This window comes from Nycticebus coucang, chromosome 12, assembly GCF_027406575.1.
Source record: "Nycticebus coucang isolate mNycCou1 chromosome 12, mNycCou1.pri, whole genome shotgun sequence".
Taxonomy (NCBI): Eukaryota; Metazoa; Chordata; class Mammalia; order Primates; family Lorisidae; genus Nycticebus; species Nycticebus coucang.
In genome coordinates this window covers 98,385,911-98,398,330 of record NC_069791.1, presented here as the reverse complement: position 1 = coordinate 98,398,330, position 12,420 = coordinate 98,385,911, and the positions used below count along the sequence as shown (strand labels likewise).

At 39.7% G+C, this 12,420-nt stretch overlaps 2 protein-coding genes across 2 annotated transcripts in view; one reads left to right on the top strand and one right to left on the bottom strand.

Moving 5' to 3' along the window:
• Positions 1–12,420, bottom strand: part of EME2 (essential meiotic structure-specific endonuclease subunit 2) — a 204,925-nt gene that overhangs the window by 103,663 nt on the left and 88,842 nt on the right. The gene's annotated exons all lie outside the window — the stretch shown is intronic.
• MEIOB (meiosis specific with OB-fold) overlaps positions 1–12,420 on the top strand; it is a 43,904-nt gene that overhangs the window by 11,538 nt on the left and 19,946 nt on the right. Inside the window, exons 4-7 of the mRNA XM_053557882.1 lie at positions 3,851–3,982; positions 6,454–6,526; positions 9,052–9,247; positions 11,332–11,432. Of these exons, the coding sequence (XP_053413857.1) occupies positions 3,851–3,982; positions 6,454–6,526; positions 9,052–9,247; positions 11,332–11,432 (502 nt within the window). The remainder of the gene's footprint in view (positions 1–3,850; positions 3,983–6,453; positions 6,527–9,051; positions 9,248–11,331; positions 11,433–12,420) is intronic.

Here is a 12,420-nt window from a genome sequence, read left to right as displayed (position 1 = left end):
CGTTATTAAAATTTCTATAGATTTAGGATGTATAGGTGCTTGTTACATGGATGATTATATATATAATGCTTAAGTCAGGGATATTAGTATGCCTGTCACCAGAATAGTGTATATTATTACCCAGTAGATAATTTATCTCTCGCTCCTCTCCTTTCCTGCCTCTTCTTATATTCCAGGGTCCATTACACCAATTTATGACCATATATATCCATAATTTAGCTCTCACTTGTAAATAAGAACATGTGGTATATGTTTTTTTATTACAGAGATACTTCACTAAGGATAATGGTCTCAATTTCCATCCAAATTGCTGCAAAAGACATTATATCATTCCTTTTTATGCCTGAGTAGTATTCCATAGTGTGTGTGTATGTGTATGTGTGTTTGTATATATATACATATATATACACACCACATTTTCTTTATTCACTCATCAGCTGATGGGCACTTAAGTTGATGCCATATATTTGCAGTTGTGAATTGTGCTCTGAAAAACATTTGGGTATAGAGTGTTATCTTGATATAATAACTTCTTTTCCTTTATAGATACCCTGTAGTAAGACTGGTGGATCAAATGGTAGATCTACTTTTAGTTCTTTGGAGAATCTCCATATTGTTTTCCATAGAAGTTGTGCTAATTTACATTCCTACCAACAGTGTATAAGTGTTTTTTTCATTGCATCTGCTCTAACATCTGTTGTTTTTGACTTAATAATAATAGCCATTCTGACAGTGGTAAGGTGGCATCTCATTGTGGTTTTAATTTGCATTTCCCTGATGGTTAGTGATATTGAGCATTTTTTCATGTTTGTTGGCTATTTGTATATCTTCTTTTTTTTTTTTTGTAGAGACAGAGTTTCACTTTATGGCCCTCGGTAGAGGGCCATGGCGTCACACAGCTCACAGCAACCTCCAACTCCTGGGCTTAAGCGATTCTCTTGCCTCAGCCTCCCGAGTAGCTGGGACTACAGGTGCCCGCCACAACGCCCAGCTATTTTTTGGTTGCAGTTTGGCCGGGGCCGGGTTTGAACCCGCCACCCTCGGTATATGGGGCCAGCGCCCTACCGACTGAGCCACAGGTGCCGCCCTGTATATCTTCTTTTGAAAAAACTCTGGTCATATCTAAAGATGGAATTTTTTTAAAAATCGGCGCAGCTTTAAACTTTTGTAGTTGACATGAAAGATAAAATTCAGAATGCCCAAACGAGCAGTTTCCTGCTACTAGCTTTAAAACCTTTTTATTAGCCAGGCGCAGTTGCTCACTCCTGTAATCCTAGCACTCTGGGAGGCCAAGGTGGGTGGATTGCCTGAGCTCAGAGGTTTGAGACCAGCCTAAGCCAGAGCCAGACCTCATCTCTAAAAATAGCTGGGCATTGTGGAGGACACCTGTAGTCCCAGCTACTTGGGAGGCTGAGGCAAGAGAGTCACTTGAGCCCAAGAGTTTGAGGTTGCTGTGAACTATGACGCCGCAACACTCTACCAAGGGTGACAAGGTGAGACTATGTCTCACAAAAAATAAAAAAAACCTTTTTATTAAAAGTGACAGCGTAAGCGTTCCTATGTAGCTTAAGTGAATTAGAGCTCTATCCATCCAGCCATTAATTTTGCTGACATTAATTTTGACAATTTTGCTGGAATCACCTAATTAATTGTGACTGTTACTTTGACTCATGGTGTAGTACTAGTTATGTTTATTTTTGTTTTGGTTCGAATGAATACTCCTTTTCTTAACAAAGATGTCATCTGGTACCCATACTCATTTATATATGCCTTTAGTTTATCATAACTAATCAGATAAGAATTACAATTTTAATACTTTGAGGAAGTCCATTTTTTTTGTTTACTAAATCCTAGAAGGAATAACTTAAAGTACATCGATTAGAATAAAGTAATTATTAAAATATTAACTAAACTTGTGACAATGAAATACAGTTTTTACCCATTAGTTTATGAGGGTAGGGCAAACACTTCTGTCTTGTTTTGATTTATTTTTATAATATGATGACATCTGTAATATTCCTTTTTTGGAGAAGGTATACTTACAGACTTTTTAAAACATTGTGCACATAACATTGTCATAAAAATTCTAATAGAATCAAAGGGCATAAAGTTGAAAAGTGAAATTCCTCTTTCGACCCTTCACTCTTCCCATCCTACTCCTCTCCCTGAAGTGAGACACTAATAACAGTTCAGAACATATTTATAATTTGTGTCTTTATGTTAGGTTGTATTTTTTAATTAGCAAAAATAGTGATGAAATTTCCATTTTGGGAAAAAATGTACTTGCTGACCCCTAGTGGTACTCATTTATTTGCACACAAATTGTTTTGAAATAACTACTGCATTTAGATCTGAATTATGACTTAGTTTAAAACAGTAACAGTGGCTAGGCACAGTGGCTCATGCTTATAATGCTAGCACTCTAGAGGCTGGGGCAGGAGGATCTCTTGAGTTCAGGAGTTCGAGACCAGCCTAAGCAAGAGTGAGACCTTGTCTTTACTAAAAATAGAAAAATTAGCCAGGTGGTCACTTACAGTCCCAGTTCCTTGGGAGGCTGAGGCAGGAGGATCACTTGAACTCAGGAGTTTGAGGTTGCTGTGAACTAGGCTAATGCCATAGCAATCACCCAGGGTGACAAAGTGAGACTCTTCTCTAAAAAAAAAAAAAAGAGAGAGAGAGAGACAGAGAGAAATGGAGAATCTAAGCTAATATCTGACCAGTTTGAGTCTGTATATCTTCCCCTTCAAATACACAGATAACCGGGGAAAGGGAGAAAAGGGGCTAATAATAAGGGGAACCATTGGCAGCTTTTTACTACTTCACGTTGAAATTCATAAGTGTACACCTTTCTGGAAGGAAGTATGGAGAGACCTCAAAGCACTCAAGCTAGACCTCCCATTTGATCCTGCAATCACATTACTGGGCATCTATCCAGAAGGAAAAAAATCCTTTTTTATAAGGACACTTGTACTAGACTGTTTATTGCAGCTCAATTTACAATCGCCAAAATGTGGAAACAGCCTAAATGCCCACCAACCCAGGAATGGATTAATAAGCTGTGGTGTATGTATACCATGGAATACTATTCAGCTATTAAAAAAATGGAGACTTTACATCCTTCGTATTAACCTGGATGGAAGTGGAAGACATTATTCTTAGTAAAGCATCACAAGAATGGAGAAGCATGAATCCTATGTACTCAATTTTGATATGAGGACAATTAATGACAATTAAGGTCATGGGGGGGAAGGAAAAGCAGAGAGAGGGACGGAGGGAGAGGGGTGGGGCCTTGGTGTGTGCCACACCTTCTGGGGGCAAGACATGATTGCAAGAGGGACTTTACCTAACAAATGCAATCAGTATAACCTGGCTTATTGTACCCTCAATGAATCCCTAACAATAAAAAAAAAAAGAAATTCATAAGAGTACAACTATTTGCAGAATGTACATCCAAAATAACATTTTGTATCACATGTTTGAGTATTTTTATCATTCTAATCATCAAGAATCAGTCATTTTAAAAGCTGAAATGAAACTTTGAAAAATAAAAGCATTGGTGGCGGCGCCTGTGGCTCAGTGAGTAGGGCGCCGGCCCCATATACTGAGGGTGGTGGGTTCAAACCCAGCCCCGGCCGAACTGCAACAAAAAAAATAGCTGGGCATTGTGGCGGGCGCCTGTAGTCCCAGCTGCTCGGGAGGCTGAGGCAAGAGAATCACATAAGCCCAAGAGCTGGAGGTTGCTGTGAGCTGTGTGACGCCACGGCACTCTACCGAGGGCAGTAAAGTGAGACTCTGTCTGTACAAAAAATAAATAAAAAAAAGAAAAATAAAAGCATTGGTTTTCCCTTAGATATTGGATCAGAAAGGTACACTTTCAGCTTCACACTTCGGGATTCACCAACCTGTTTTGTAAATGCAGCCTCCTGGGGCAATGAAGATTACATCAAGTCACTTTCTGACAGTTTTAGGGTTGGCGAGTGTGGTAAGTTAGCATTGATTTTTAAATCATTTCTGTTATAGTATTATCTGTGTCATTTCTATGTAACTATACTAAGGGAGTCAAAATGAAATAAGACACAATTGATAATTCTCAAGAACCTTATCAGAAAAAAGTCAAGTGTTATGAGCATAATACAAGGCATTAAACATGTTACTTGAAGCATGCAAACATGATAGTTACATTTTTACTAGATAACTTTATCATCTTTAGATTATTACATATTTCAATTTGTATCAATCTCTATTATTGTTATAATCATTTTTTTCTCTTCTTTCTTTCTTTTTTTTTGGTGGGTTTTGGCCCGGGCTGGGTTTGAACCCGCCACCTCTGGCATATGGGACCGGCACCCTATCCCTTTGAGCCACAGGCACTGCCCCTTTTATTTTATTTTCTTTCGAGACAGGGTCTTACTCTGTTACCTAGGCTAGAGTGCAGTGGCATTATCATAGCTTACTGCAGCCTTGAGCTCCTGGGCTTAAGCAGTTCTCCTCCCTCAGCCTCCCGAGTAGCTGAAGCTATATGCATGTGTCACCACACTGGGCTAATTTAAAAAAAAATTATTTGGAGATGTGATCTTGCTATGTTGCCCAGGATTATCTTGAGGCTTCAAGTTGTCCTCTTGCCTCAGCCTTCCAAAGTGCTGGGATTACCGGCATAAGGTACTGTGCCCAGCCATAATCAGTTCTTTCTATAGATATATAATAGGGCCACAGAATGGATTTTGATAAAAATTGGTATTTGAATTTTTAATGGAATTTAAAAGAACTTAATTTTTAGTTGAAATACTAAATCATTTGTGGGCATTATTGTTACAATCAGTTATCTTTCTTTCTTTCTTTTTTTTTTTTTTTTTTTTGCAGTTTTTGGCCGGGGCTGGGGTTTGAACCCACCACCTCTGGTATAGGGGCTGGCGCCCTACTCCTTTGAGCCACAGGTGCCGCCCTCTTTCTTTCTTTTCTTTTCTTTTGAGACAGTCTCAAGCTGTCACCCTGGATAGAGTGCTGTGGAAGCATAGCTCACAGCAACCTCCAACTCTTGGGCTCAAGTGATCCTCTTGCCTCAGTTTTTTCTATTTTTAGTAGAGACAGGATCTCGCTTTTGGTCAGGTTGGTCTCGAACTCATGAGCTTAAGCACTCCACCCGCCTTGGCCTCCCAGAATGCTAGGATTACAGGCATGAGCCACCTCATCCGGCCTCATTTGTGCCTTCTATTCAACCAGTATCTCTCTGACAGTAAATCATAGTATAGTAGACAGAACAAGGACTTTGAAAACATAGATCCTGATTCAAATCCTAGCTGCCACATGTATGTACATCATGGCTTTGAAGAAATGTCTTCCTTCTTGCAAACATTAAGTAAGACAATATGCCTAGTATAAAATGTAGAACTTAGTCATTCAGTTGACAACTCTAGCCTAATACAGGAAATAAGAAAGCATGTATACTAGCTCTCCTTCCTGGTAGAAAAGAAAAAGGGAAAGAGCAATGCAAGTAATTAAGCCACTCCTCTTTAATACTATAGCATCAAGCAGCCCATTGCCCATACCAGTTATTTAGTACCTAATCATATATTGTCTTGCATTATTAACTTTCAGGGTTATGTTAATATATATTCTCTCTAATTGAATAATAAGGTCATTGAACATGTGGACTGTAAAGGCAGAAAACTGCAAATTTCATAGGGCCCGGTACAGTTATAAACATTCCTTGAATTAACACAGTTGTATAGAGAGATAAATATGTATTTCAGTATCAACATGTTGTATATTGATGATTGTGAGGATGAATGACAGGGATTTTAAAGTTGATGATGATTATAAATGCAAATGGGATGTTAAGATGTTACGGTGAAAAAATTACAGATTTTTGAAGTAGAATAATTCTAATTCTAGCTCTATTACTATCTAGATATATAACCTCAAGGTATATAAACAAGGTACTTAACCTCTGTGAGTATCAGTTTCCATATTTGTAAGACACAGATAATCATAGATGGTTGTATGAGGAATGAGGAAAGCAGAGTGCTGGAAGGTCTAGTATAGGTTGTGAGGAAGCCGAAACCCTAAAATGTTGAGTTGACAAAACCAATGAGTGGCAGTTTCCAGATTAGTGACCCAGACTTTGCATTGCTCTTTTCACTCCCACTGTAGTTTCCATGGCAAGTGTGGAGTGGGTAGAGGTCTTATTGAAGGATATGTTGTCACTAGATCAAATGCTGAATGTCACTAGACCAATAAAGTGATATCAGTGTGGTCACAAATTGCAATTTAAACATACAGCATCATATTAATGGTTATACCTCACAGCATTCCAATTCTCACAGAGACATAAGATGGAGACTGTGGAGGATACACTGAAAACCACAGTAATTGACAGTAATTGTTGTATACACTTGTTTTTTATTTACCCTGTTACTACATTGTAATACCATTATACTTTGACCTCTGTTTTAGTGATAATTGAAAATCCCCTGATCCAAAGAAAGGAAATAGAAAGAGAAGAAAAATTCAGCCCTACCACTCCTAGGTAAATAACTATCTAATGCAGAGAGCAACAATTTTTGTGCAAGAATGATCACTATTAATAATTTTATATCAGATTAGCAGAGAGTTTACTAAAGGTACTTTAAAGGATCCAAAAGTCATCCCTAATATCTCTATACATAGAGAAAATGGGAAATTTTAGCTAAATATTCCTTTATTTACAAAATATACATTACAAAATATTTATAAAATACTATCTATGGTGTTGGCAACCTCTTGGTAAATATTTTGTAATGAATATTTTGTAAAGGAACATTTAGCTACAATTTCTCATTTTCCCCATGTATGGGGGTTTTAGGAGTGACTTTTGGGACACTCTGTACTTTAATTTGAAAATCAAAAGTTTAATTCTCTTTCACAACATTTATATTTGATTATGAGATAATTTACTTTGATACAGACTCTCATGAAAAAAATGGCTTTGTTTTTAGTACTTTGATTCTCATTCTAAAATTACAAAAATTTGGCTCCAGTGACATTAAAACTGAACAATTAGAAGAAAAGATAAATCTCGGAAATTATATATGTCTTTTATTATATCAGGGTATCATTCTGCTCACATGCCATACCATCTTAGGTTCCCTGGAAGCTTAAGAGGAGGATTCATGTGCAAGTGCTTTATTGAGGGAGAGCTCTGAGTACTGCAAGGATAGAGTTGGGGTCAGGGAGAAGCTGAGCAAAAAAGCAAGTTCACCTGGAGCCTCCACTGGAGCCCAGGAGGGAACTTTGGAGGAGAAGCCCCTCAGGGCAGCATCCTTAGGGGAGGGGGCTGGGGGTTTTGTACCCTGTATTAGTCATTGGTTATAGTCTATCCTCTCCCCAATTCCCCCACCAAAGGGACTGAGGCATCACCTCAGAAGCAGTTCTGACAGTACTTAAGCAGAGGGTGTAGTTGTGCCCTGTACCAGGCTGCATGTGGAGAATGGACTGTGGGTTATGAAGCTGAGTCAGGAGAGCAAGGCAGTGGTGTGGGACAGAGTGATATGGTGATTCTAAGGCAATCTCAGGGGGTGGGGAGCTGGATTAGAAGGCCACCAGGAAGGCTGGGCAGGGTTGCAAAGAGAAGAGCACCTCATTCTGCACCGCAGAGAGCACCCACAGAGGTAAGAAAACACAATCCTTGATCTAAGGCATGAGCCAGAGCAGCCAGGGTCATAAGAGAGAAATAACAAATCCTTGGGTTTATATTTAGTATAGCCCCCTACAGTTTTAGAGTGCTTTTATGCCCCTATTTTATAGAGAAGAAAACAAGCTCAGAATCTTGGGCAAAGTAAAGAAAGTAATATGCTTGGAGCTCAGGCATGAATTGTTCCTCAAAACATTTTCTTTGGCTGAGTGCAGTGGCTCACACCTGTAATTGGGAGGCTGAGGCCAGAGGATCTCTTGAGGCCAGGAGTTCAGGACTAGCCTGGGCAATATAGAAATGCCGTCTCTACAAAAAATTTCTACTACCTGGATATGGTGGTGTGCACCTGTAGTCCCAGCTACTCAAGAGAGTGAGGCAGGAGAATTGCTTGAGCCAGGAGTTGCTGTGAGCTGTGAGCAGTAATGATCCCACTATACTCTAACCTGATAACAGAGTGAGACCTTGTCTCAAACAAACAAACAAACAAAAAACCCCAAACTTTTTTTTTCTTTTTTTATTTAAAAAGACAGCTTTTAATTTGCTTGGGCAGATACTGAAGACTGGGATATACAAATCAATATAATAAGTATATGTTCATAAGAATCTGTTTTCCCAGATTAGTATAGCATTGTGTTCCTAGTTCTCCTTCCTCAAAATCCTCAGTAGTACTTGGTACTTGCAATTTTATTTTGCACTATTACCATTCCTACATGTATGTAGTATCTTATTGTGTTTTTTGCCTCTTTTTTTTTTTTTTTGTAGAGACAGAGTCTCACCTTATTGCCCTAGGTAGAGTGCCGTGGCGTCACACAGCTCACAGCAACCTCCAAATCCTTGGGCTTAGGTGATTCTCCTGCCTCAGCCTCCCGAGCAGCTGGGACTACAGGCGCCCGCCACAACGCCCGGCTATTTTTTTGTTGCAGTTTGGCCGGGGCTGGGTTTGAACCCGCCACCCTTGGCATATGGGGCCCACGCCCTACCTGCTGAGCCACAGGCACCGCCCCATTTTTTTTTTTTTTATTGTTGGGGATTCATTGAGGGTACAATAAACCAGATTACACTGATTACATTTGTTAGGCAAAGTCCCTCTTGCAATCATGTCTTGCCCCCCAAAGGTGTGGCAACATCAAGGCCCCACCCCCTCCCTCCTTCCCTCTCTCTGCTCTTCCTTTTTCCAAAAACCCCCCAAACTTTCTTAATGAAAGTACATTTAAAAAAAATATATTTTGCCACATAATTCAGTGTTTGTAAGAGTAAAAAGTATAAATTTCTTAATATTAGTCTGAATTTTAATAAAAAAGTAATTTAGCTGTGAACGTGTAAGTATTTTTCTATGCCAATATTCTTTGATACCAATCTTTTGCTGTGTTTTTGCAATTTAGCAACTGTAAACTATTGCTTAGTGAGAATCACTCAACGGTAAAAGTTTGTTCCAGTTGTGAAGTGGACACCAAGTTACTTTCTTTGATACATGTACCAGTTAAAGAGTCTTGTGATTATTATTCACTGGGTGACATTGTTGCAAATGGACAGAGTCTTGATGGAAAGATTATTAACGTGCTTGCAGCTGTCAGGTCGGTAAGTTAAAATCCCCAACAATGCCAAGTGTTATGTGGGGTGGAGGAGTCTTTGTCATTTAATTTTGTGTTCGAGTTGTAGTGGTCATCATGATCTACTGAGGTAATTTTTCCTCTGTATCTTAATAGTGAGTTGAATTAAGAAAACAGTAAGAGTTCTCATTAAAGAAAAGTATCATTTTATCTGGAAATGAGTAGCAAAACAAAATCATATTTGAATGCTAAATGCAGAGTACCACTCTCTGCATAAATGATGTGCTAAGTATTTGAGAAGTTTTCATACTTAAAAACAAAGATGCCAATGGAAAGGATAAGCTTACTGGCTTGAGGATCTTCATGATGTTTCTTGAAGGAGTATAGATGACTAAGTCAAGGAATCCATTCTGTGCCTGTGTGCTCAGAGCTGCCCAGAGACAGGGAAGAGAGAGAAAATACCCACCGTACTGCCATAGGGACTCTGCAGTCTAATATAAAGCATGGTACCATGCTGGCCAGCACTCCATGGGGCTACAGGGAGGGAGATACCTTCCCATGCATCAGTGTTAGCGTCAGCTACTGTAGCAAGGGCTGTAGTCTGGCAGTCTGGAGTCACTGGACAAAGATATAGAGGTAGACCTCAGCAGTAAAGTTGCATAGAAGTTCATGAGGAAAATTAAATAGGCAAGAGTAATTTCTCAGTACTGGGAAGAATAGTCAATAGACTGAAAAAAAAAGGGAAATATATTCACACACTTCTTGTAGCTAACACTGTAAGTAAATCTCATTGCTTTTTGGTATTATTAAATGCCGATTTAAAGAATGTTGACTCAGGTGGCAGGCCCTGGCTGCAGTATCTGTTTTGTTTATCACCCTAGGCCTGGCCTAGCACAGCACTTGCCACGTGGGGAGTGTGAAATATAACGTGGGGTAGAGGAATTAACACTATGTATGACAATCTTGAAAAATAGAACTCATTTTCTAGACAATTTAGGTCCAGTCCTATTCAGTTGTTCAGTTAAGTGCTCAATTGTATGTAGTTTCTGTATAACGCCAATACATTTATAATGTAAGAATTGTCTAAAATTCAGTAAGAACGTATATAAGCAAAGTCCCGCCACTTTTCCTACTCCCCACTTCCCAGTGAGTCTGGCACTCATCACTTCTTTTCATGCCTTTTGTCTCCTCTATTGCTTACAGCCCTCTTATATTTCCTTTTCTTCACACTTTTATTTAACCTGTTCTCTTTTCTTTCTCGCCTCCACTTTTTTTTGTTTTAAAACTTCTTTTAATACAATATTCCTTCACCACCACCACTCCTACCCCCAGGTGTCAAGGCTGGTCTCTTATCCTCTGGCTTTTCTTTTCATTGACTTTCCTTTCCAGATCCTATTCTCTTGGCTCTTTTAAATCTTTTTTCTGGTTCTTCCCCTGGAGCTTAATTCTGCCAGCAGACACAGTGGTGCCACTGGTGTGGGGGCAGCCAATGACTGTACTGGGGCCACTGCTGTGTAGCCAACAGAGACACCTGCTGTCTCCAGACACTGTGAGCTGGGTTACCTCTACTTCTGTGATTCTCTTGCCCCACAACAGACAGAATTGGCCCTCTCACGTGGTCTCATTGTCTAAGCTCTGTGGAGAAGGCAAAGGAGATGGTACATATTTGCTATTTAATAAAGAGACTGGGGACACTAAGACCTAGAGGGACTGAGTTCATTTAGTCACACGAGCTCCATGCCAGACTCCAGGCTAAGCCATGGGGATATACACAGATATTGAAATTATACTTTCTACCCTCAAGGAGTCCACACAGATACCACCAAGGGACCTGTCATGGAGCATTTATTCTGGCATGTTGGAAAGACTCAGTCTCATCCTTAGGCCCATATGTCCCCCTCTCTCTTCAAAGCGTGTCTACCTTACAATTTCAGCGAAATACACCAGTTTAGAGATAGAAGACACTTTAATCAAATATATGTTAATAGGTCTTGCTATTGTAATATTTCTAATTTGATGTTTAAAAGGTAACATTTGTGTATTTCTATCAACAAATACCTAAATACCTCTACAACTATAAATGAAGAATAATTATTTCTTCCCAATTCTAAGGTTGGGGAGCTAAAGCACTTTACAACTTCAGACCGAAGGAAAGGCCAGAGGTGTGAAGTTAAACTCTACGATGAAACAGAGTCTTCTTTTTCAATGATATGGTAACCTCCCATGTCTGTTCCAAACTGTGAAATCCCTGCTCTAATCACTGAGACACAGCATTTTCATCTTATTTTAAAATAGGATGGGTTTCACATTAAGAGAGGAGTAATGGCTGGGTGCCTGTAGCTCAGTGATTAGAGCGCCACCCTGTGCACCAGGGCTGGTGGGTTTGAACCCGGCATGGGCCTGCTAAACAAAAAGAAAGAGAGGAGTAATGATAGGAAATGAATGAAATCTTAAGAAATAAATTTCACTCTTGAATTTGAGTTGTTAGGGATATCACCTTAAAATATGATCTTTAGATGGCATAGAATTTTATTGTTGAATTTTGTTCTATAACATGGTATGTTTTTTTTGTGTGTTTTTTTTTTTTTTTTGGTAGAGACAGAGTCTCACTTTATGGCCCTTGGTAGAGTGCCATGGCATCACATAGTTCACAGCAACCTCCAACTCCTGGGCTTAAGCGATTCTCTTGCCTCAGCCTCCTGAGTAGCTGAGACTACAGGCGCCCGCCACAACGCCCAGCTATTTTTTGGTTGCAGTTCAGCCGGGGCCGGGTTTGAACCCGCCACCCTCAGTATAGGGGGCCTGCACCTTACCAACTGAGCCACAGGCACCGCCCTATAACGTGGTGTTTTATTAGGTACCATTGATAACAAGCCAGACTTCCCTTTTTGCTTATTTGGTTTTACTCTGATCAGGGCAGGTCACAGGATGTGGTGGCAATGGGTGCGTAAGGGCAAGATGGGGCATGCATCTTGAAGTACTGCAGGATAACAGGGCTTTCTCTAGACTTCTGATGCCTAGGTACCAAAGGAAGCAAATGTGAAAAGTGCCTTCAACCCATCAGGTCCCCTGAGTAATTTATTCATTGTATGGATCCTACCATCATGGCATAAAAGTTTGGCTTTAAAGTCTTTAGAGTTGGTTCTAACTAGCCTGAGTGACCAAGAGCTGGGAAAAGAGTTGGAAGAGCAAAGCATAGTG